The 27,316-nt window shown below is 37.3% G+C and overlaps 1 protein-coding gene across 1 annotated transcript in view; it reads right to left on the bottom strand.

Annotated features, from left to right (window-relative positions):
• The window catches only part of spon1b (spondin 1b), an 80,079-nt gene that overhangs the window by 38,544 nt on the left and 14,219 nt on the right, over positions 1–27,316 (bottom strand). Inside the window, exons 4-6 of the mRNA XM_055193121.2 lie at positions 27,231–27,304; positions 26,834–26,950; positions 26,072–26,220 (exon numbers count right to left, since the gene is read on the bottom strand). Coding sequence (XP_055049096.2) covers positions 26,072–26,220; positions 26,834–26,950; positions 27,231–27,304 — 340 coding nt within the window. The remainder of the gene's footprint in view (positions 1–26,071; positions 26,221–26,833; positions 26,951–27,230; positions 27,305–27,316) is intronic.

The following is a 27,316-nucleotide window of genomic DNA, read 5'->3' as shown; positions in this document are numbered from 1 at the left end:
CCTGCCCCACGGAAAATGTCAGAAGTTGAGGACAATGAATCCCTGACAATGGGAGATGTAACCTCTTGAATGCATCAGGTAAACAGACGCTTTCTTTACACTGCACACAAATCTGATTTGCTTTTAAAATCCAATATTGAGAATTGACCTCGTTTTTAAGCAAGAAACAATAGGAGCAATAACATACTGTATTTACAAAGTCATCCTGCAGCCAAAATTACTTTAATGTTTATAGTCCAGCAAACAATTTTGGCTAAAAACAGAAATCAACAGAAATCGAGACTCATCAGACCAGGCAACATTTTTCCAGTCTTCAACTGTCCAATTTTGGTGAGCTCTTGCCAATTGTAGCTTCTTTTTCCTATTTTTAATGGAGATGAGTGGTACCCGGTGGGGTCTTCTGCTGTTGTAGCCCATCCTGCTCAAGGTTGTGCGTGTTGTGGCTTCACAAATGCTTTGCTGCATACCTCACGAGTGGTTATTTCAGTCAAAGTTGCTCTTCTATCAGCTTAAATCAGTCGGCCCATTCTCCTCTGACCTTTAGCATCAACAAGACATTTTTCGCCCACAGGACTGCCGCATACTGGATGTTTTTCTCTTTTCACACCATTCTTTGTAAACCCTAGAAATGGTTGTGTGTGAAAACCGCAGTAACTGAGTAGATTGCGAAATACTTAGACAGGCCCGTCTGGCACCAACAACCATGCCACGCTCAAAATTGCTTAAATCACCTTTCTTTCCCATTCTGACATTCAGTTTGGAGTTCAGGAGATTGTCTTGACCAGGACCACACCCCTAAATGCATTGAAGCAACTGCCATGTGATTGGTTGATTAGATAATTGCATTAATGAGAAATTGAACAGGTGTTCCTAATAATCCTTTAGGTGAGTGTACAATTTTTCAGATTTTTTAAAATATTTTCAGATTTTTAAACCATTGTCGTATGGCGTTAGGGTTAGAGTTAGGTTTGGGTAGGGATGTCATTTATGTAAATCTAACCCTAAACCGAATCGAAAATTGTAAGAAAATAGGACAAAACAGTTGAGTAACCAATCCGTGACAATGACACGGAAAAGAAAGTCCGTAGTATGGCCAAGGAAAAATGCGGAGATCCGTGACAATGACACAAATAAATTAGCAAATTATTATTCGTGAAATCAGGTTGCAAAATTTGGGCTGCCAGTGAAAGTCTAACAGAAGTCTAACCAAGCCCAAGAGTAGACGATTGCATATACTTTTAGAACAAGTAAAAGAAATAAAAGCAAACACACTGAACACTTGTTGACTTGCTTACATGATGGAATATCATACATCTCCAAGTTATTTTGGCAAAAAACGGCATGTAACCAAATTCAAAGTTATTTAGGGTAAAAGTGGGTCACTCATAGCTGGTCTATATTGTGAGCCAAAGAATTTTATTTTTGGGGGGGTCCTATCTTAAAATGAGGGGGCAAGTCATATATATAGCTATCATTTCACTGTCGGTTTTTGCTTGCTGGGAGTGTGTGTTGCATGCGAGTTAAATGAGTATGGTGTTACAATCCCTTCATGTCCGGAATTATGAAGTACTATTTGATACACAATTCCAAAAAAAGCCAGGAGTAAGCCATACGGTATGTCATGGTGCACTGAAAAAATGATTCATTCAGTTTACTAATTTTTTTAAGGTAAGTGGTTGCAATCAATTTATTTAAGCTACATTTAAATAAAAAAATAGAAAAATAAAATAAATGATTCATTCTGCTTACTAATTTTTTTAACGTAAGTGGTTGCAATCAATTTATTTAAGCTACATTCAAATAAAAAAATAGAAAAATAAAATAAAAAACTTTTGTTTAAATGTAGCTTAAATGAATTGATTGCAACCACTTACCTTAAAAAAATTGAGTAGATTTAATTAATCATTTTTTTCATTGAAGAGCTTTTTACCCGGTTAAGGAAGGAATATATTAGGATATTGACTGAATTGTTTTGCCTTTTACCTTTATTCAAAAAGGACAGTGAAAAGTGACCGGAGACTTTTTTTAGACGATTTTTGGAAGCACTTAGCAGCTAAATTGGTATTCAAATTTGTTAAATACCAATGAAATGTCACTAAAGTGACATTTGTGAAAATAAGACTGAATAATAACCTTTTCATTGCCATTAAAGTGAAATTAGGGAACCTAAACAAAAAGAGCCTGAGAAAAAATTGTATTTACAAGAAAACATATCTGACGCACCTAGATGATTTTGCTTCATATACCCTACAAATTTCGAAATACAGCCAAAGCCTGCAGAATACAGGATTTAGCAGACAATAACAGCAAGACGCAAGCAAGCAGACAAGCAAACAATAATCTGAAGATAAAACCAGGCATGCAAAACCAAGACAAGGCTTTATAGTCGAATAATGTTTGCACAAAAGATAACACTGATCAGATATTACTTCCTGTATGTGCTGCTTTTATAATAATGATGAGTTAATGACATAAAAAGCTGTGATAAAGTCTTAATGATACTTATTAACGTACAACTATTAACCTAGATTGAAATACATCCAATCAAAGTGCCATCAAAAATTACAATCAAGAATGTGGAAATTGACGAGTCCTTGACTCCAGGCAACAACCCTTTTCCTGAACAAGAGCTTTTAAAATGAAAACCTACGGTACAGGTAAACAGTCGTCAGATTTTAATATCCCAAAGCATCGGAGAATTTCATCTTCCATGGGTGTTTTTGCATCTCGTAATTAGTTTTTTCTTGTACAAGAACAGTGTGATGCTTTAAAAACCCAGCCATGCTTAACGTTTAATAAAATATTTTTCAAAAAGGGGGAAAAAGGCTTATACTGGGAGACACAAAAAGATATTTAATCATTTTATTTTTCGAATGCCACAAAGCCCCTGAGCGAAAAGTCCATACGTAATTGATAATTCATATGCCTGCATACGTGTTGAACCTTAGGGCGATTAATTTGGTATCTTTTTTGCATTTAACAAACAACAGGTGCGTGGCACTCGGCCACGATGTCCCGTCATGGGGGGGTTGAGTTAAAGGTTATTAAAATACACGTTTAACACTCGCATTTTTATGACTCGTCCTCAGGGTTGTGTGATGCATATTCATTGTTTTAATCTGGTTAGGGAAGCAATCCCTCGACATATAACAGGCATGCATATCAGATATCTAATCACGTTGCATAACGTTGGCTGCTCTGAGGCTATTCTTCATTGCCAGGCAAGCAAATATCCCACAGATTACTTTCAGGCTACAGTAAACAGCATGATGTATAATTTGAATGGATACGCATGCAAAACCCCGAAGATCATCTCAATGACATGGTCAGTGGTAAAAGTGGCAGATATTTTAATAGTAGAATGTGTTGGGAAATCTGTAAAAATTGAAGAGTTTATGTCTTAAATTGGTCATCAAAGTTAACTCTTTAAATACTATTTGTAACAGTTTTCTGCTTTGCATGAGGCTGTTATTTTAGTTTTATTCTGTAAATTATTCTTGTTAATGTAAATTATTTGTTTTTATCATACTTTAAAAATGTATTTTGAATACATTAAAAATAGGCTTTCTCTACATTCACCCAATTGAAATCACTTATTCTACTCTAAAAACTACTTTTAAAGTAAAGCACTTGCCTTCAGCTACCTGCTTTGGTAATTGGTAAAACACACTTTCTTTAAAATGACTTTGGTAAGAAACTATCTGCCAAGAGCAAAACTATTCATGTCAAGCTAATTGTGCTTCTATAGACCTGTACAGGCTTGAGCTAAACATTCTTTAGCCCAGAAGAGATCATTAGCATACATTACCATGTAAATACCTTAATGATTCTTCTGGTAAATGAACAAGAAAGCAACAACCCATTGCTTTTATTCTCCTGCATAACTGTGCAGTTCCCCTTTAAAGGTTTCCTGTCACGATCGACAAATCTTTTCAGATTGATACTTAAGATTTCATTTCATAAAAATGATTTTAAACTTTATCTATGGCTGCACAAAAAAATCAAATGTAGTGCTCACGTTTGACACAGATCGGATATTGGTGCACATCTGTAAACACAAAAAATTTACAGAGATCCCATTTTTTCCTATCCGTTTTGAGCCACTTCCAAATGTGTATTTTTATCGGATACATATCCGATATCCAGACATCCGGCAGCCAAAAGGAAGTTAAGGATTCATAATACTTGGGTAAGGGTGCGTCTCATTTATCTGTTTAACCCCTTCCCCTTACCCCTTCACCTCGGTTTTGCGCGTTCATGTGAGGCGAAGTGGTGTCTCAATTCTCAGTTTGATCAAGGGCTAGGGCCAAGCCGTAGGGATACATGGCCCTTGAAACGAAGTGTGATTAGGAACACACTTTAAAGAGAGTGGTAAACGTTAACGTTAGGGATGCACCGATATGGAAATTTTGGCCGATACCGATAACCGATAACTCTTTATATTTGGGGGGCGATATATATATAGGCCGATAAATATTCATATTATTTTCACAATAAAAAAACTCCCAGGCCGCGGACATCTTGTCTTTGCGCTAGACTAGCATACTCTTCTTAAGCCCGCAACACGTGTCATCTTTGTGCTATGTCACAGAAAGCACCAATCAATACTCCACATGGCCAGCAATGAGCAAGTGAAATGGTTCAACAAACCAAAATAATCCATCATTTATCGGCTTTCATTTATCGGCCTAATTTTGCTATCAGACCGATAATATTAAAAATAAGCAGTTATCGGCCGATAACGATATGTTGGCCGATATATCATGCATCCCTAGTTAACGTAGGAATATCTCAGGAGAGCCGGCATCAAGACGTTTTATTGACGAACGTCGAACTGTCAAGGAGTCGCACAAATGAAAGTAACGTTATTTTCTGAGATTATATGACACTCATGTTTTATGATACTTTTAATAAAATGTTCAAGCGGTTTTAATTGTAATGTTTTGGTTTTGAATCGATAGTTAAGGCTTTAGCTAGCAGCTAAGTTATGCGCCATTTGTTGAGCTCCGCTCAGGCAATCGATACCACAACCTGAGACAACGGCATCTTCTTTGTTTGTCAACGCTTGTCTGTTTACGTAGCAGCCAGTTAGCGGCAAGGGAAGGTGACGCAAACGGTAATCGAGTGGTGTCTCATTTTTTAAACGAACGATCTGTCTTACCCCTTTCCCCTTTACTCAGTTTCGAGGGGCAAGGGGAAGACGAAGACAAAGGGGAAGGGGTAAGACAAGGAAATGAGATTGGCCCTGAGTATTCAGGACAAAACGACTTGCCCATTTTATGAGCAAATAGAGCGAATTTTGGGCGATAAACCTAGCTGCCGACCCCACCGAAGTTCTCAGAGGAACACGCGATGACAGAGACAGTGTGGATGATGATGATGCCGAAGGTAATCATTTACAATTGCCTTTACTTTAAATAAGTGATGATGATATTAACGTACGATTGCTGATACTATAGGGTACCCAGTTAAGTTAGCATTCTGTTTGGGCAGGAGTTTAATGTAAACACGGACATTGCATATGAGTCTAAAGTATGTGTAAACAGGCAGGACAAAAAAATCGGATATTGGCAAAAGATCGGATCTGTGCATTAAGACTTGAAGTGTAAATGCAGCCTCGGACTACTGACATCTACTGTATCTGTAAACATGCATGTCAAAATGTAAAAAAATATAGGGCAGTCAACGTGATTAACCGCGAATAATCGCATACAAAATAAAGGTTTGTGTTTGCATTATATATATATATATCAGAGGTGGAAAAAGTAATAAAATATTGTACTCAAGTAAAAGTAAAGTACTTTAATATTTTTTTACTTAAGTAAAAGTAAAGTTACTTGTCTAAAAATCTACTCAAGCAAAAGTAAAAAGTAAGTCATTTTAACTTTACTCAGAGTAAAAGTTACTTTTTTACAGCGGGGAGAGGTGGAGATTTCTAGTATAGTTCAAAAACGACAAGGGAATATACATCTCAAACTAGTTGTTTTTAATTGTAGGAACATCTTTACAATTAAAGTGCAATAACAAAAAGTTAATAAAATTAAAAGCTTTTTTAAAGTAAGAAACATTTATGGAATTGTTTAATGATTTTACATGTGAGTTATGCACTTTTGAAGGTGGTCAGCAGCTTGTAAATACAATCACTATAGTAAGGTTGTAATTGATGTATTGCTGTTAACATACATTATTTTATTAAACTATATATAGTTTAAATGAGCATATAATGAGATGAGTGCCATGTCTATATACATTTGACACGTTTATTATCTTCTTACTTCCCTGACCTGGGTACCTGATGACCTTTATTCTTCTCTCTCTCTCTCTCTCTCTCTCTCTCTCTCTCTCTCTCTCTCTCTCTCTCTCTCTCTCTCTCTCTCATCTGCACGTTTATTATCTTCTTACTTCCCTGACCTGGGTACCTGATGACCTTTATTCTTCTCTCTCTCTCTCTCTCTCTCTCTCTCTCTCTCTCTCTCTCTCTCTCTCTCATCTGCAATGTCTAATGACCTGTGCATTCTCGAGGACATTTTGAAGTTGTGTTTGACTTGACGCGAAGCTGCTAGACCTCGGAAGATAATGCGCATGGTATTAAAAACGCGTTGTGCAATTTCGTACTTAAGAGCATGAATCCTACCTTTCATAGAAATGAAACACTCGCTTCGCGTCAGTGGAAAGTGGTCGCTTAAATATGACCAGGGTTTTCTTTCATAAGATTTGAACTGAGGCGGGTCTGCATTAGCGTGCGCCTGTCTCGTCCGTCTCCATGGTTCTTTTTGCGCGTTCCCCCGGGCCCCGCCCATTTACATCTGTTCCGCGTCTTTATCACCTTGCTTTTTAAAATATTTTTTTACTCAGTAACGGATATGATTTAAAATGTAGCGAAGTACAATACTTTAAATAAAACATACTTAAGTAAAAGTAAAAGTACAGATTTTAAAAACTACTCAAAAAAGTAAAAATACACAAAAAAACTACTTAATTACAGTAACGAGAGTAAATGTAATTCGTTACTTTCCACCTCTAATATATATATATATATATATATATATATATATATATATATATATATATATATATATATATATGCCGACTGTGTGTAATTATAGGGCTGTACATACACACATACACAATTATGTATGTATCTATGAAACATTTATATGCATATATATTTATTTATATTTTATATTTTTATAAATAAATAAAAATATATAAATTATTTTTTTCTTAAATTTATATTAGGGCCGGGACTCGATTAAAAAAATTAATCGAATTAATTAGAGGCTTTGTAATTAATTAATCGAAATTAATCACATTTTAATCACATATAAATATTTGACCTGAGAACATTGAGAAGTTATTTTTTCACATGGATTTTTAGTATACCATGAATAATGACTGAATACATAAGCTTAAGCAACAAAATATTTTTTTTTTGTTTATTTTTGTTCAACCAACTCGGAGTCGGGCTAACGTCCACGCTAGCTGCTATATGTTTTGCATTGAGATGATACTTGAGGCTCGATGTGCTGCGGTGATATGCAAATTCCTTGTTGCATAGCTTACACACAACCATGCTCTTATCGACGCTTACATCCGTTCGTTTTTCATAAAAAAAATTCCCATCCACGGGCCAATCAAAGCGATCTCATCAGCTTCTTTGTTCATGTTCACTGAGGTTTGTTGTTGTCTGAAGTCATGCACTGCGTCCCAAATCGCCTACTTCCATACTATATAGTAGGCAAAGAGTACGAGAAGTAGTGCTTTTCGCCTACTATATAGTGTGAAAGTATGCGGTTTGGGGCGCAGTGATGATGAACGCTAGTTGGTGCTCCAGTATATTCGGTCCGCCGAAACTCATCCAATGAGAAATGTTTCCGCAGTGCAAAAATAAGTGTGATTAAAATGCGTTAAAAAATTTTAACGCGTTATTTTTGAGTAATTAATTAATTTTAATGAACGAGTTAAAGTCCCGGCCCTAATTTATACATAAATGTGTGTATTTATATATACATAATAATCACACACATTATGCAAACAAAACTTTTATTTTGCATGTGATTAATCGTGACTAATCATTTGACAGCACACACACACACACACACACAAAAAAAATTTACTTTCTATGTTATGTTTTTATTAACATCCCTACACATTTTAAAATTCGTAGCATCTTTGTTTTCAAATTGACAATGAATCTGCTTGTATGACACACAGCGAAAGTGATTCTGGATGAGAAATGAATCTAGATTCCATCAAATCCAGAAGCCCAGGAGAACATAAAATAACTGCATTTCTGACAACATGTCAACCACTGACAATATCTGTCTGGGAGAGTACACCAACAAATAATCCACTGTTAGAACAAGACAAAAAAAATATTTTTTCCTATTATTAAAAGAGGAAGAAGATCAAAATACACGAAGATCAATAAAAAGTTTTTCCCACTCAAGAGAGTTTCTCACTATAAGATCTATGATCTCTCAAATATAAGAGAACAGTGATCTGATGCTCCACTGAAGTCCCATCACCACCTTAAAAACATCTGACACAACCTGTTTCTAAGACACACAAGATTCGTCTCTAGAGCTTTTCTAGACAGGCTGAAGAAAGATCTGCGATGGACCTCCTGACCCCACAGATGTGCCAGTTAGACGCCCGGCACAAACCCAGCCGGCCGCGTCCCACCTGAACCTTGATCTAAAATTGAATCCAACTACAAAGTGTGTGTGCTATCAAAGGCTTTGAACATCACACAGGAACGAAAGGAAGCAAGACTGAGACATCTCTGTAAACATTTCAGTTTAGGTAATTGATTTAATTTGCACATTTCAAAGAATAATTTAGATTTTTTATTTAGACCGTTACACAAGTTTTAAAGCACCTTCATAAGCATCTCTTTTAAACCGAAGTGGTGCTGATAGATTTAAATGTCAACACATCATGTACATTTTTCCCTTCCTGGCTATTTGTAAGAGCAATCTTTTTTGGTTTTTCTCCATCCACAAAAGTGCCCCCCCATCCATTACGGTCAGCAAGGACTCCAGTGAAGCATGTGGCAAAACAGTACAACCCAAAGACCTTTGCAATCTTCTCCATCCGCATCTTCCACTTTTACAGAGCTGAAGTCTGTCTCCCACCTCCTGTCACTCGCACCCCCCATTCTTCTTGGCCCACAGACCATCAATTTGCTGTCTGACGGGGCCGCAGTGGGACTATTAGCGGCAGAGCTGTGAGTTTCTGCTAGTTGTCAAAAAGTGCTGAAAGGCTGCAATGTAACATTCAGTGCTGCTTACACTAACAAAAAATTTACTGTGGTCGTATTGTATATTAAAGAGCACGAGTCATTCTATAATAAGGGGTACATGTCATGTCTATGGACTCTGAAATCAATTTACACATTTTTCATTATCTTTAAAGGAATATTCCATTTTCTTAAAAGCAAAATCCAGATAATTTACTCACCACCATGTCATCCAAAATGTTGATGTCTTTCTTTGTTCAGTCGAGAAGAAATTATGTTTTTTGAGGAAAACATTGCAGGATTTTTCTATTTTTAATGGACTTTAATAAATCCCAACATTTAATACTTAACTCAACACTTAACAGTTTTTTTCAACGGAGTTTCAAAGGACTATAAACGATCCCAAACGAGGCATAAGGGTCTTATCTAGCGAAACGATTGTCATTTTTGACAAGAAAAAAAAATGCATTTTTAAACCACAACTTCTCGTCTAGAGCCGATCGTGATGCGTCAGCGTGACCCCACGCAATACGTCATTACGTCAAGAGGTCACAGAGGACGAGCGCGAAACTCCGCCCCAGTGTTTACAAATGTGTTGAAAGAGGACCGTTCCTACGTTGTTGTATGTCAACTGATACTAATTAATGTCTTTGTGTCAGTTTATTGTTTACAATGGTCCGCAAATTTGCGTGACCTCCCTACGTCACTACGCATTTACGTTAGGTCTCGCTGGACCGGACCTAAACGAAAAGTTGCGGTTTAAAAGAGCATATTTTTTATTTTTCTTGTCAAAAATGACAATCGTTTCGCTAGATAAGACCCTTATGCCTCGTTTGGGATCGTTTATAGTCCTTTGAAACTCCGTTGAAAAAAACTGTTACGTGTTGAATTAAGTATTAAATGTTGGGCTCTGTTAAAGTCCATTAAAATTAGAAAAATCCTGCAATGTTTTCCTCAAAAAACATAATTTCTTCTGGACTGAACAAAGAAAGACATCAACATTTTGGATGACATAGTGGTGAGTAAATTATCTGGATTTTTCTTTTAAGAAAATGGAATATTCCTTTAAGCAATGATCACTTTTATATTAGGGGACTTTACTAATTAATTTAATACAAAAATCCAACTGATACCCATCTTTTATCCTTTAACAAAATTGGCATATTCTATGCTGGAATTTGCTGTTTTTAAGTTTGCAGCTCAAACTTAAAGTCGAAATACTGTCTACGCAGTTTTATGGTTTTTTTTTACCTGCCACTGTTTAAAAGTCACAGAGTTTGTCGGCTTTTAACAGGTGTGGACACCTGGCATCAGTCAAACAGACAGATCATTCAAATGAGCATCAAGGCTACTGACTGACATGCACGGCAAAATAACAGTTTTTCTTTTTTTTAAAAACCATTTGCTGTCTTCACTGGCCTTTTGAGCATGCAGGCCTCTCAGCTGTCAGTCAGACAGTGTGTGAGCTTTGGCCCCGTCAGTTTGTTTTGTGCACATTTCGGACCCCCCTCTGAAGGATACGTGTTTCACAGGCCTCCCGGAGTGTCACCACAGAGCTCCGAAAACCAAATTACGGAAGATTACTGTCAGCGGGCCTTTTCCCGCTGAGGTCTCATTTTCATAGAGAAAACATGGCAGGGAAAAGAAGCTGAAAACGGATTCATGAGGAATCTCTCATGAATTAAAGAAAGTGCATCGCATAATGCTGCTTTATTGTGTTTGGTCCGAGCGTCCGTGTTATGAAGACTGTACCGAGCGAGACGGGGATCTGAATCTTAACTAGCCATTCTTTTACAGTCTTTCGTAGCTGGAACTGAGAGTCCAGTTCTTGTTTCTCTGGGGAATAAGCATTGTGAAATACCACGTGTGTCCGCAGAATCCTGAAATATCGCCAGCTAGTCTTTTACATTCATTAATACACCGCAGCTACAGTATGGCTCATGGCATGCTGATTTCTTTGGTGAACAATGAAGGCCAATTGTGGTCACTGAAGCCAAATTTTGAGGAGTTGTCAAAAAGAAGTAGAAAGCTTTAATGGGAGCTATGCTGAAGATTAAACAAATATATAAATGCATAATGAAATGAAAGCTCCTGAGTTTATTATTATTAGTAATGTAATTATTAATGTTTTGAGCTCACAGGTCTCCATCAGGCTAAACCCTTGTATTAACGAAGTATCAAGTATTTATAAAGGTTGAAATAAAGGTTCCTAAAAGGTCCTTTGTCAAGTTGTATGGTTCCATTAAGAACCTTTAACATCCACAGAATCGTTCTGTTGCATAAAGGTTCTTTGTAGTGAAAAATGAACTACAGACTACAAAAAGATAGTCAACGCCCTGCCCTCGCAGAATGCGCATCACAGCTGTCAATCATGACATCACACCACCGTTTTTATAGCATTAAATAACTAACTAAAACTTATTTTAAAAACAAACTAATAAAGACTGCAGTAAATGACAGGAATCAGCTTATTTGAAGTGTAATTAAATTGTTTAGTTAGTCCCATTGAATAACAAGGGGTAGGCGGGGTCTATGACCTATACTAGGATCAGTCACTGGGGGGCGATCACGACGTTTTGGCTTCACTTTTCAGGGCTTGTGCGGCACGCTTGCTTTGTCCTGTGGCAACTATGCGTTTTGAAATTGAGGGGTGAGCTGTTGGTCGCAATCTCACCACTAGATGGCGCTAAAATTTACACATACCACCTTTAAGAAACCTGGTCGGCGTCGATAGCCTCATGGTTAGTGCCCCGACATATAGCACCATTGTGCTCACAGCAACCGGAGTTGCTGTCTTTGAGGTAGAGGTCTTCACGGGTCCACTTAGATCCGAAAACCCAAGGTCCGACCTGAGATTCGGGTTTGGGTCTATAAGTTTCACGTGTGCCTCGGATACTGGTCGGGTATAATATTAGCGCCATTGGGTCTCAGGTAATTTAAAATGTTTTTGCAGAACAAACCCGTCAATGTCCTTTTCATACCTCTCCTCTGTTTGCCAAGAGCGCTTGCCACATTGTGTGGCTGGCGGTAGGTTAATTTTCGTTGGGACAGACATGTCAGTCAATGTACATTTTAGCGGTTACCTGGGTGTCGTCTTCAAACAAATGGAGCAGCTCACCAAATTGGTTGCGAGACCGGCGGGGTTTCTTTCTGTCTGACGGCTGCGTGCAGGGCTGCAGACTACACACACGTCGGTGCCGTTTACATTAGCGTCCAGTCGGGTAAAAAAAAATGCCACTGTTTCGGGTCGAACTCGGGTCTAATTTACTCGAGTTTGTCTCGGGTCGGGTCTTTCTTTAAAAAAAAAAATGTATGCACGTCGGGTTCATGTATAAAGTGATTCGGGTCATTTCGGGTCGGGTACATTTCTTTGGACCCGAGAAGACATCAAGTTTCCTGTCTACTCTCCAAAGCCCCAAAACATAACATTAACCCCTTCCCTGCCATTGACGTGTTAACTCGTCAATTAAGAGAAAATGCTGCCTTGTCAATGATGAGTTTTTCTAGCAATCCGTATTTCCGCTTTTATCCACCAGGTGGCACTCTTACCCAAATTATTAAACCCAGAAGTATCCCCTTAGGATACATAAAAACGCAATTATCTCGGATTTTTTGCTTTAAAAATGTATTATGTTTGAAGAAACCCATTCATATTTGAGAGGTGATAAAACGAGAACAAATAAAGGCAGGATAAAAAATTTTTTTTAAAGCAAATGGTCTGTTCTTTCATTTGATATATATTATTTTTTATATTTAAAGAAGAATATTTTCTGAAAGGCATTCAACTTTTGTGAAAATCATAAAAAATGCAGGCGCTGGCTGGCAACTTTTTTTAAATGCTGGTGGGAAAGAGTTAAAAAAACTGACTGAAAGGTTCTTTGGGAAACCAAAAATTGTTCTTCTATGGCATCTCTGAGAAAAAACCTTTATAAAACCTTTATTTCTAAGAGTGCAATGATTTTATTGGCCAATTATTTGCTCACATGATATCACATACTATTATAGAAGTGCAAAATGTACAAGATGAGAAACTGAGAGCACATTTTGTTTTGTTTCAAATACAAGTGCTTAGCATTTGCTTTTCTCGCTTGACAGACAGGGTTCAAAGGCTTCATAGCAAATTCCTCTAAAACAAAGACTTGGGGGTAGAAACAAAAAAACAATGGGCAGTCTGTGGTGGGCAGCCCTGCCTAAAAAAAACCCCCCAAGATGGCAATTTGTTGATATTTTGTGTATTAGTTGACTTGCGACCTATAGAAAGAGAAATGTCTATTACTGTATCTGTATGCTGGAACAAATTAATAGTCTGCATTCAGAGGATAAGCACACTAGTTCATGAGTTATTTTGTAACTATGGCATTGGTTCACCTGTCATCTCTATCACTTCTTATTACAGTCGACAGTCGGACTTAATTATCACCTACTAATAATGAACTTGAATCGTTCTCTGAAATCTCACACACTCATCTTTTCTTCTCTCCCTCTCGTTCATTCTTTAATTTACACAGGAAATTAGTCAAGTCAAATTTCATCTATACATGCAGCCACCAGGAGCGGCATAAGGAGTCATTTTCTGCCAGAGCCCTGTCAAATAAACCACAACTCTATATCTATGTAATACAACCAATTTACAGCAGCACTGCTCCATTGACCTCGACATCCAGTGAGTGTCACTGTTAATTACACATCCACAAACTTCCCTTCTCTTTTACCTCACGAAGCTTTACAGCGTCTTACCGGAGAAAATACAATTTATAGAATTACCTGTCAAGACCAAAATTTCACATTGTGACAAAATGTCACGTCTGCTTTTTCCGGCCGTATTTCATGTTTTTTGGGGGAGGGTGGGAGGCGACTGTGGGAGGTTGTCAGAGACGCCAGGACAAAACATGGGGGTGTTTGGGAGAAACAGCTGCCAACCGTATAAGCTCCAGCACTGGAGATCTTTGGGCTTTGAGTTTGTGCTGTCACAGCAAAGCCCACCCCAAATGTTTCACATACCGTTTTGATCTCAGGGATTACATGACCCAGGCACTTCTGGACCATGGTGCTTACGTGGGTTGCCATACACACAGAAAGTACAGTGAACACACATTCGTAGAGATGACAGGAGCGAAATATACTAGTCAACATTTGAAGTGGATCAAAAACGTTTATCAAAGTTGTCCAAGAACGGGTGTTGGGAAAGGTTTTGATCCACTTCAAATGTTGACTAGTGTGTAGTTCATAAGTCAGTAAGAATGTTGTTTTTGGCACAGGATTCATGGAAAAAATGCAATTGACACTCGAGGAAAGGATATATATGCCCTCCTATAAGGCTCTTCTTCATTTTTTGATAAATAACCGCTGTCGTGAGCAAGAGACAAATGCACACAAATATCCTATTTAAATGAAACCCTGCGTATCATTTAATATAATCTATTATAGCATTTATTATATACATAATTTACTTAAGGATTTGGGATGTCAAACACACTTTTTTCAAAAGAAAAATTTAAATAAATTACAAATAAAAACAATTTACCATCAATGCGGCCACATGTCAACACTGTATTTCCCACAGCTTCATGGTTTATTAGTGGCTCTGATTATTTAGTTTATTAGCTCTGACATCAGAAATGTGATGCTCCTTACCATGTTTGAAAGATACGGTCACAATGCAATGCTAACAGGTTCAAAACGGGAGGAATTATGATAATGTCAGTCTTTTTGTACATCACCAATCCCAGGAAGCAAACTGTTGCCTACAATCCGTGTGTTTGTTGTAGTCCAATGCTGCGTTTACACCAGCCACGTTTTTAGCGCCAAAATCGCTACTACCCGCCTAGTTTGCCGCTTGAACAGTTTGAATGCAGACGCGCGTCTAGAGCGAAGCAGACACGCGGAAAAAGCAAGCATTTGACGCGCGTCAGAGGCGAAATCCGCTTCTTGTGGGAGGGGCAAGTGCTATGCGGATGTCTGTTTGTAAGATGACTGATGTTTGATTGTGCATTTATCGAGAGAGTTACTGGTTTGTATTTGGTCACCTTACTATGGGGGGAAAATAGTTTAAAAAACGGCGGGAATGGTGCGGGTCGATAAACGCCAAGTGACTCAAAAGTGAAATGTGTATTTACAACTTACCAGGTTGCCCGATGTCCTCACTGACACTCTTCTAAGCGAGGCCCTTTTTATTCCTGTCTCTGTAGAAATAAGAACTTGTGTCGTATAGCTCCCGGTGACTGCTGCGGACAATATCAAGCATTCCTTCATGTTGAATGAGTTATTACGCAGCAAGCAGGCTCCTGATTGGGTAACGCTGCACAAAAATCCGCCAAAGTATAAATTTTTCAACTTGGGCGTCAGCCGCAAATTCGCGACAAACGCAAAATGCACAAAAAGACACCATTTGCGCGTACTGAGGCAGAATCGCGTTTACCGTGTCTCCAGACCTCCAGACGCGTGTCAACGTGTCTTCACATTGACTTAACATTGAAATCACTCACGCTGACGCCTCTACCACGGCTGGTGTAAACGCAGCACAGGGAAGGAGATTCTAGTTGGAAAATATAACTCGCATCATCGTTTACTTTAGGGTTTGTACCTTTTGCATATCGTTGACATGTACTAATACACACTTACACTCCAAAGGAAATGTAAAATTGTGAATCGGACAATAAGTGCTCTTTAATACGGTGAATCTTTTCATGGCGTTTCATGTATTGTTTTTTTTTTCTTTTTTTTATTGTCGCTTGGGTGGGGTTTTAAAAAAAAATTTGTCACATAAAATGACTCCATGCGACCATGTGGTTTAAAACTAGACAAAAACATGGAAAAAACCTATATATTAAATGACATCCTAAAGCAAATCTAACACCAAACCTAAGCGACAATGATTTAAAAAACAGAAAAAAGAAACCAATACATACAATGAAAAGATGCGCAAAATTAGCTGAATGGGAAGGACCGGCATATCACACGCATGCAAAATTGAAATTTGGCGTATGTATCGCACGTCTTTTCACACTGCGTGCTATCTATACGCACTTTATGAAAATGGGTTGAATATGCAATCAGGTTGTCATTTTCAGATGTGACAAAAAGCCGTGCACAGGAGTATTCACACTTAGCGCGCACGACCACCCATGACTTAATTTTCACCCCGCGCACCAATGGCTGATGCGTCAAGTATAAACCAAGCTTCAGAGTCACAGTCCAGCATGTCGAATGACACCATGGGTCTTGTGAGAGACAGGTAGTAAAAAGTTAATTTGTGGCAGTCAATTTTGATTTTGTGATGGGCCGGCACAAATAAATGAATGTATGGAAACACTAAGGCAACTGTTGTTTGGCCCAAAGCCCCTTCGTACTGTACAGAGACTTATCTATGCATGTGTTTAGATTCCCTTTATCAGCTACAAACCCAATTCTTAATCCCTGTCTGGATGCAAAAACAGCACGACAGTTGAAAACTAAATCGGATACTGCTCCTCAGTCAGACTATTACGCCGAAATAAAGTCTTCTCGGGTGCTAAACGCACATTAAAGTTGCTTTCTTGGGGCTTATATCTGCTCATATAAGCTTCAAAACAATTCCACTGTCAGCAACGTCTTGTTCATGTTCTTTACAGCAGTAATGCCTGCTGGAACCAGAAGCATTAGCTTTGTTTTTGTGAACCTGGATCTCTCCATGCAGCATTTAAAGCAAAGCAGACAGGCAACTCGAAACCTGCCAGTTGGCTGAAATGAAACAATTGCCCCCGCTGAAACGTGTTTTCAAACGGTGCGGCTGTCCACAGGGCCAGGTCGAGCTTTAACGGACAATGGACCCAGCGAGCTGAAGGTTTGGAAAAATCTGATGGCTACCATCCAAAGCCCCAAAAGCTCAGCTCATGGGTATTAGGCACTAAAAAATATTTTTGTTGTCACACTAGCTTCGGGACAGAGACAGCCACAAAGACAGCCGACCTGCCTTTGTATACTCCCTCTGGGGCTTTTTTATGCTAAACTGGTCTTTTACTGGATTGGTCAGAACACATTCAAGGCAAAATGTGTTCCTAAATGGGTAGAAATGTGACTTTAATCACAAAGATATGCAAAAATGAATATGTCTACTCCAAATATAGTTTCCATGGGGATTAACTTCATCTTTAATTGCTAGTTTAAGTAACACGGCACCAGAAATTTGTTGTTTAGTTGATGACCTGCAATGCTAATGAGGAACTGAGTGTTTTGTGCTTATCTCAACTTCACAAAATGTGCATACTTAAAAATTCAAGAGTGCTTTCATAAACACTTTCAAAAAACGCAAATCAGTTCCAGTACATCTTTGAGAAACTTAATAAGCTAATAGGAGAAAAAATATATTATTACAAATTAAAATCAAAAGAATAAATTAGTTCATGTTTTTTGCATGATATTAAAAATACTGCCTCATTTCTTAATATTCAGAGACTATTATAAGTAAGCCATTTGAATGTTGGTTTACCTTAAAATACTATTGTACAAAATACTGATAACACTCTACAATAAGGTTAAATTTGTTAATACGAGTAAATGTATCAGTAAACATGAACCAATAATGAGCAAAATAGCTTTTTAGCATTTATTAATCTTTGTTAATATTATAGTATTTTTAAATTCTGTTTCATACTCTTTTTGTAGAGCTTAAAGACAATTTTACTGTTGGACAGCAGTACTGTATTATCAAAAGGCATATAAAGTTAAAAACCAATGCTGGTGGCTTTTGCATACAATAAACATAATGAAAAACAACCAGAAGCTTAAAATTCAATTCAGCAAGACTCAACACATGCGTATCTGTGCTGTTATGTTTAATTGGAACATACGACACTGTATTTGATATTCTTAGAGGCACAAACTAACATCCACCTATAGCACAATCAAAATTCTTGTGGCGTATTTAGCATGCAAATATTGAACTGGCATACTGAAAGAGATTTCACAGTTATGTTCATCAACGCATTAAGCATCCAGTCTCCATCATGAAAAGTTTCATTCCAAAGCACATTTCAATTTGCCTCATACTGTGCTTTTGATAAATATATCGCGTTGGATAAATATATCACTGCCGGCACAAGATAATAACATTCGTAATGACACAGATGGGACAACAAATGATGAGAAACTGACTTTGCATTTGCCTTTTGCCTTTCTGCAGATACACACCAAGTCGAAAAAGTAAAAAAAGAAAAAAGTATTTTCAACTAAACACCCACAAGTTTAAAGAGGCACTACATGTGCGTTGTGTCATTTAAATTCTCATTAAATTTACTGTCAATAAGTCAAATACGCCTTCTTTTTATAAAAAGTGAGACTAATTAATAATGCCAACTTACTCACAAAACTATATTTAAATATGAAGAGTTTCGTTGCAAAACGAGATAACCACCGCTTTTTTAATTGTTCAGAAATCTCGTTTTTTGGTTGTGCATTCCAATTAATTTCAATTCAACTGCAGTTGGTTTGTTTTGATTTAAACCTTCATAACTTAAAAAATACAGCTAAGTAGCACCATAAAACAAAATAATAACATGATAACATAATAATAAACATGTTTTGACAAAAATGTTAAAAAATGGATTTATCTCGTTTTGCAACGAAACAAAATATATACAGTTATAATTATATATAAAACTATATACCACTTTATACCAATACTTTATATTGTAAAAGAGGCTGGCGGTTCACAGAGCTCTGTGTCCAAGAACATTAATAGAGAGGCGAAGAGAAGGAAGAGATGTGGTTGAAAAAAGTGTGGACTGTGGGGGAGATTCACAAAGAGTGGACTGCAGCTGGAGTCAGTGCTTCAAGAACCACTACGCACAGGTGGTTTAAGGACCATGGTATACCTGTTCTTAATTGGCCAGCAAATTATATCGTCGCTGCCTGATAAAACTCACGTATGTCCAAAACGTTACTTTTTAGGAAGTGAAAAAAACACGGTATTTCAAAAGCAGTCGAATGTAACGTTGTCATACTTGGTACGGCATCTTTACATGTAACCATATTCTTGCCAGTGTAATGATATAAATCCACATTTGACCAAAATTGAGTTTAAATGGACATATGTGCATATTTTACAGTAATAGTGGTCGATACGCGTTCTTTCGATCATTAATTAGAATGGCCAAGTCGCGTTTCATATTGACAGATGAATACGCTCCTTCGTCTTAGTTTATTAAATACGCTTAGTTTATTTAAAGCTCCCGTTCTGTCTGTGATTTTGAAGCTTTGATTGTGTTTATAGTGGCCAATATAACATGTGTTCATGTTTCACGTGTAAAAAAAACATGGTATTTTTCACACAATTTACTTATCTGTATAGCGCTGTTTTCACTGTCCTCAAAACAGGCTGATGTCTTCCTTGTTATGTGAAGTCCCTCCTTCAGAAATACGTATCGAGTTCTGATTGTGTAGTTTGTTTAGTGTGCTGTGATTCGATAGCAGCTTAGCTTAGCAGAGCCGTTTGAGCCAAAGCTGGTGACTGACGTATTCCTGTGGGCGGAGTTTAGTCAACAAACTGTTTTACTGGCATCATTAAAGCAGGAAATAGAGGGCTGTAGTCCAAACCGGCCGTTCGTTGTAGGCTTTTAAAGAGGAATTCTATTGAAGAAAATATATCGCCTGGCAGTGAACTTTATAATTTTACAGGTATTATTTATGCTATTATAGCAACATTACACACTAAATAGGGTTTAACAAATGGTATCAGGAAGAACGTGACCTTTAATATTAATTATAAATTTATTAAATGTCTCTTGCAAACTATGAAGGGACAATGAATCAATACACTGACATGGTAATGCTAGACAGATACTTTGTTTGCACAGTCCTACCGCAATTTTGTCACTCCTAGACGTACGTCTGGCGTCAGGGGGGAAACGTTTACCTCGATGAAGGAAAGTCATTGTCTCACCAGGCTATGTTTATTCGGCTATCCAGTGCTGAGCTTCGATGAAACTTCACGAAAAACCGGTGAGATGCTTTCACAGGGCGGGAGATACGCGGCGTGATTGACAGCCTTGACACCAAATGGATATACGTGAAAATCTGATGACATGATTTCACAACTTTTCATTGGCCATTTAGATATGTGAAGCATACTGTATACGGAAATGAACCTGGACATTCAATCCGTTGAAAAATCTAAAAATCGGCTAAATGGACATATGTGGTTTTCATCGGACAGACAATATGCTAATATAACATTAGTACTTCTGGAAAGCGGCAGAAGGATTTTTTATCAATACGAGCTATGTATGTTTATATATAAAACAGTTTCTTGAATCGCAATGATAGTCTTATAATAATAATTTTAATTTTAGTTGTCGTTTGTTGTTTAGTTGCCAAAAAAATGCGAGGTAATCTGCAATTTTATGTTTCAAACAGAGCCAAATATTTACACATAACAAACCATGCCAGGTCGCAGTAAACTTGTGCATTCTGCATAGTTCGTGGTGAAGATAAAAGGTGCTGTGCAAATTGTACACGGCACTTCTATGGCCGCATTTCATTGGATTAAAAAGCATACACATAGCGTGTGCAAATGAACAAAACTATTAGCTGAAACAGTTCAGTCTAATTTCCATTCGAGATATTTTATAGGCTAGCTTTAGATAAAACTGACTGACCTTCCTGGGAGAACACACAGACATCAAACAAAGTTTTACGACACCTGTACCATGACGTGTACCTCATTAACTAACTGAAGCATTTTATAATGCTGCCCTACATTTCAGTCTATCAGTCCAAGTGCAAAAGTGCTTGGAAGTGTAGATCGCAAGCTCAAGGTTAAAATACGGCAGGGGACTCTCGGGGAAACAGAAAATTGCAAATTTTAATCATCATAAAAACGAGATGATTTGAATTCCATGCACTGGCAATAAAAAGACTAGACAAAGATTGCATCTCTATGTACTAGCTAAACAAAAGGAAATTACAGCTTGTACACGACCTTTTGACTTTGCTGTGTCACTTGATTTTATGCATTAACGGCAGAACTATTGAGCATGCAGTCGTAAACAAGATAACTCTATAATTTATCACTGTTGTGATATTTCTGACTTAATGCAAATCTGTTTTATGTTGGCGTGATAGCTCATTATGGGATCATTTCCCACTACATTTTAAGGTCAGACTTCATACTTTCAATGACTTCCATCAGTGCAGGAGGGAATTAGAGTCCATACCTAAAAAAGACTGCTACAGAGTCTCTTTGCTGTGCTGTTCAATAGGCATTCCTCTGTTCCTTTCAAGTCTTCCAATTGAGTATTCGGAAGACAATCAGCGGCAGCAAACGGGAGTCACATTTTGCAAATATTTATTTGCGCAGGTCGATTCTGGTGTAAATAAGCTGTGATTGCCCAATTTCGGCCAAAAACGATGTTTAAAAATGGTTTGATGTGCAATTTTACGGTTGTGTGATCATAGTTAAGCAATGTTTACAAAATGTAAACTCTTCCTTTACTCTATTTACTCTTCCTTTAAGTTCACAGATGAAAAAATTATACCTTTCGTAAATGCTTGGGCTGCTTTAAAAATACTTTTTAAAAAAAATGTCAAATAATCTTTGGTGTCCCCAGAGTACATATGTGAAGTTTTAGCTCAAAATACCATACAGATAAGTTATTATAGCATGTTAAAATTGCCACTTTGTAGGTGTGAGCAAAAATGTGCCATTTTTGGGTGTGTCCTTTTAAATGCAAATGAGTTAATCTCTGCACTAAATGGCAGTGCTGTGTTTGGATAGTGTAAGGTAATGGGCGGTATTATCCTCTTCTGACATCACAAGAGGAGCCAAATTTCAATTACCTATTTTATCACATGCTTGCATAGAATAGTTTACCAAAACTAAGTTACTGGGTTGATTTTTTTTACACATTTTCTAGGTTGATAGAAGCACTGGGGACCAGTGTTGGTCAAGTTACTTGGAAATAGTAATTAGTTATTGATTACTTCTCCAAGAAAGTAATCCAGTTACTTTACTGATTACTTACTTTCAAAAGCAATTAGTTACTTTACTAGTTACTTTACTGAGTTACTTTTCAAAAACATGATGCACGACCCGAATATGCTATAAAGCAACAGAATTTCGGCATAATTCTATTCTTTCTGCATATTCCATAATCTAAAATTGAATCAAATGAAACACTCTCTTTTTAACCTCTCGACGCGCACTAATTCGTGGGCGATGACGTCGTTTTTTTTAATGCTGCTAACAATATCTATATAGCCTACTGTCTACAAACATTAATAATATTAACATTACTATACATTGTTTAAAAGGTCTACTGGTTTAGCATCAGGATATGGTCTCTGTTTTGAGATACATATGCTCTAGCATCATAAATGTAGTTTCTTAATACTGTTTTTGCAATTGTAATCCCTTACTTTACTCGTTACTTGAAAAAAGTAATCAGATTACTTCTAACGCGTTACTGCCCATCACTGCTAGGGACCCAATTATAGCACTTAAACATGAAAAAAGTCAGATTTTTTGATATGTCCCCTTTAAAACTATTGTAATACAACAAAAAACAAGCTGTTTCAAGGGGTCTAATAGACAGATGCAATCTTATAGTAGATACAAAGTGCTCGCCGTCATAGATAAATGATCATGTCCGGCATAAGCAAACAAAAGTATTGTAGACCAATCTTTTGGAAAATGCCCTCCAAGCACAAAGAGCTATAAAAGTAAATTTGACAAGATATATAGAACAAAACAAAATCAATTCAGAACATGATAGACGTTCTGCAGCTTTGTCTGTCTACTTTTTTTTTGGCTTGGTCTTCTTGCACTGTATAACTCTGAATTGTTTTATTGATTTTTCATTGTAACCTGTTTAGACTATTTGGAAATAGTTTTCGTTGTTGGGTGAACTATGTGGGTGGGACTTTAAACATACTTGTTTTCAATGCCTAACTAAACAAATCCTGACGGCAGGAAATAGCCCGAAGCAGAAATCGATAAATAGTTGTGTGTAAATTCGTCAACTAGGCCCCGAGACGATCCACAAAAATCAAAGGCTTTCCTGCAACACACACGAGGCATCTAATGATCTGTTAGCACTAAGTAGTCAACTATTCTTCTCATTTGAAGGATATCTTTAATTTTATTTTGCTCATATTGACGCAGAACAGAAGCATGAGGTTTGGGCAAAGAGGATTTTGAATGGTGCCCTTCGAATAATAAAAGATTTATTGTAAATTTGATCGTTTTAATCATAACATTTTTATATAGGAACATATTGGAACAGATCTGAACCTGTGTCTCTTTGCATATTAAACTAAACTATACTATACTCGGCTATACATCCAGCACTAAATTTAACAACCACTAAGATTTAAAAAGTATATTATGTCATATCTTATTCCACCTAGGATACCAGGTAGGCCAGGACTTCACCAAAAACAGGTGCATGACAGATGCAAAGGGTCTGTTGATAAAACCAATTTTTTATGGCAAAGGTGATAGTGAAAAGGAAAGAGGCGAGATTGAAAAAAAAAACTTTAGCCTTATTTGCATGCGGTAGAGGAGAAAAGATTCTGATCATCAATCTGACATGCTTCAAGATTCATTGCAGATCCTCCTACGGTGCATTGTGTAAAAGACAAATGGGGAGATGTAAGGTGTGAACCTATCCCAGGTGACCTTTAAATTCTCATGAAGACGACCCGTCAGTTCCGACGCAGTATTAACTCTGAGTTATACGGCACACGCCTTCCTACAAAGCTGCTAAAAGGCTGGCTGCCTTTTTTCTACTTCAGACTGTATGCGATTGTTAACTTCTTTCAAGAGGTAAAAATTAACATTACATAATGATGTGAAGATTGGCTGATACTGACTAATGTGCTTAATTAAGACACCATACAGAACCCTGTGTTAACTGATCAACCTTTGAAATCTCAGACGCTATGAGAGCGTGTTAAACTTCACAAACATAGAGTGAGCGTTATAAGTGTTTGCAGTAAGCACAATAAATTTATTAAGTAAATTTCTCACGAATACGTTACCCTTCCATTAAAGGGGACATTTCACATGCATTTTTTAAAGATGTCAAATAAATCTTTGACGTCACCACTGAGTACATATGTGAAGATTTAGCTCAAAAAGCTATATAGATAATTATTGTAACAAGTTAAAATTGCCACTTTGTAGGTGTGAGCAAAAATGTGCTGTTTATTGGTGTGTCCTTTTAAATGCAAATGAGTTGATGTCTGCACTAAATGGCAGTGCTGTGGTTGGATAGGGCAGATTAAGGGGTGTTATTATCCCCTTCTGACATCACAAGGGGAGCCAAATTACATGACCTATTTTTTCATATGCTTTACCAAAACAGAGTTACTGGGTTGATCTTTTTCACATTTTCTAGCACTGCAGACGTAATTATAGCACTTAAACATTGAAAAAGTCTGATTTTCATGCAGGGGTCCCACACCTTAGTTAACTTCAAATTCAAGAACCTTTCAAGGACTTTCCAGGTCCAATACCCTCAAATTCAAGGACTAAATGTGAGGACACATTTCAAGTAAGAGCAAGGTTACATCGTATTACCATTTAAGATACATTGTTACAGTTCCCTTTCGAGGGGACTGCGGTGACACTTTGAGGATGCCTCCAGGGGTAAGTGCGTCTGAATGTGTATATCAAATTCAACCAATGGTGAGGCTTAACGACAAAGACAGGGTGACGCGAGAGCCAGGAAGTATATCGCTATCTGAAATATTGCCAAAGACGCCGTTACAGGGACGCAGGAAGTAAAGCAAGGGAGACGCAGCGCCTCGTTCCCTTCTCAGGGAAGAACAGTTACATACGTAACCCGAGACGCTTTCATGTGTCAAACACAACTATGCAAAAAAGCATTTTGGTATGAATCAACATTCGCATACAGAAGATATAAGCATTTAAAGTCTAGAAATTTTATGATATTATCCACTACACAGGGAATAATATGGATTTTTTTTCCAGAAAACTTCTTGCATAAAATAGATTCAAGCACTTTCAATGACCTGTATCTATGTATGTATATTTTCATATATAACTTCCCAGTGCCTTGGATTTTCCCCCCAGATTCACAAACTTTCAAGGATTTTAAAGACCCGTGGGAACCCTGTTCATGATATGTCACCTTTAAAGCATTAAAAAACATGTTTATTTTTTGTTTTTAAAACTATTTGATATGTTAGATGAACTATTGTCTGAATGAAATACAAGTGAAGATTTCAGATGCAAAAGCAGCTAAATGCCACCTCCATCAAAAATGAGATAATGATTGTAACCCAATGCTCTCGGCATGTATCATACGTTCATGAAATAATTGTTCATCAAAAAATCCGCTAAATCCCCCCCTCAAGTCATTAAAAAATGCAGTTTTTAAGCAAAATCCATTAAAAGCCCGAAAAAAGCAATCATGCCAGACACACTTAGCGGGTTTTGCATCTGAGCTCTTCAACTATTTATTTGCATTGTAAACAATTACTTTACTTAATTCTTTAGTTTGTCTTTACTTTATTCTTTATTGCCATTGTTACGTGTGAATGTACAACAAAATTAAGTGCGTACTTATAAAATAAAATTACTGCTTGAAAAGTTTGAACACTATTCATAAAGTGCTTATTATGAATAATTTAATAATAAAACTAGCATACTTCCATTTTGGCCAGTTTGTTTTGGCCAATGTGTCCGAAAACATAATCCTCATCAACAAAGAACAATCTCTGGGTAACTATCTTTTAATCCCATGAAGAGGACAAATCTTAGTCTGGAAATGTAGCAATTACTACAACCTTATCTTTTAAACCGAAGCTAATCTTAACCGGAGGGCCTACCTTTTGACGAATCTCCTCTTCCATTTTGACGGGTGAGCCGTATTCGGCGACCTGTTTGACGCCTTCGCTGGCGAAACCTCCGTACTCCCATAACACGTAGCTTCTTGTGTGAGATGCGCCGATGAGAGCCGACCAATGGTTAGCACGTCCTTCAGGACAGAAACGACAGCGGTGAACAAATAACCTTTATCTTTGCCGTGCGTAAGACGACTTTTGAGCGCAAACAATTTGATCTCAACTAAATCAAAAGACAATTATTTCTTATCTTTATCGCACGAATAGAAAAATAAAATCAATCCTTTATGCCGTAAGAACACAAGTACGTCGCGACTCTGTGCTATCTAGCTAATTAAATGCCTAACAAGCATGTATCTATATACATCTAAGCTTTCACTTATCTCTTAAAGAGACAAACACATGTCCAACGCATACATCAACATATGCTTCTACAGATCAATTCAAAAGATGTTAGTAATCTGGGGTTATCTCAGTATGATCACAGTCTGGTCAGTAAAATCGGAGTCTTAATAACCAATTGGATTATTGCTATTGCACACGTAGGTAATAAACCTGGTATCTTGTCAACTGCTGATTTGGAGCAACATCCATGAGGAAACATATAGTATGTCCATATAATAATATGCCCATATTTTTTTCTCCAAAGCATTTTGTTCATGTTTCTGTTGTATCAAAGGTATGAATCAGCATCACTGCTATTATAATGATGTACTTTACTAATGAAAAGTTTTATAAAGGGCTTACTTGGGTAATCCTTGGGATAGGCTTTCTCAGACCAGTTTCCATAGAAAGTGAGTCTATACTTTGCGGTACCGCAAGCACAGCACTCCTGAACCGGTTTTTCAGTGGATGCAACTGGATCTGCCAAGCAAGTCATTCAAAAACATTTTTTTTCACATAACAATGCAATGCACACACATATGAGCCTGCAACATCTAAGAGATTGCATGCATAATCACAACCATTTACATCTCAAAATTTGTTCTTCGGAACGAAAACATCAAAAGAAGAAAAAAAGGTTCTGTGATCCGAGAATGCGGGGAAATAAAATAACACCAGACAGAGAAAAGTGATTTTGTCGAGGTAAAAATGTAATCATATGCACATGGGCGGGCATGAGAGGATCCAGCTTTGAAATTACCTTTCTCACACATTCTCTTGGTAAGTGAGCCCTCATCTTGAAATAAAATGATTCTTCTCTGGACAACACTGGCCCTGTAATGAAGA

This window comes from Misgurnus anguillicaudatus, chromosome 6 (assembly GCF_027580225.2).
Source record: "Misgurnus anguillicaudatus chromosome 6, ASM2758022v2, whole genome shotgun sequence".
Taxonomy (NCBI): Eukaryota; Metazoa; Chordata; class Actinopteri; order Cypriniformes; family Cobitidae; genus Misgurnus; species Misgurnus anguillicaudatus.
This window is presented reverse-complemented; position numbering and strand designations above follow the sequence as displayed.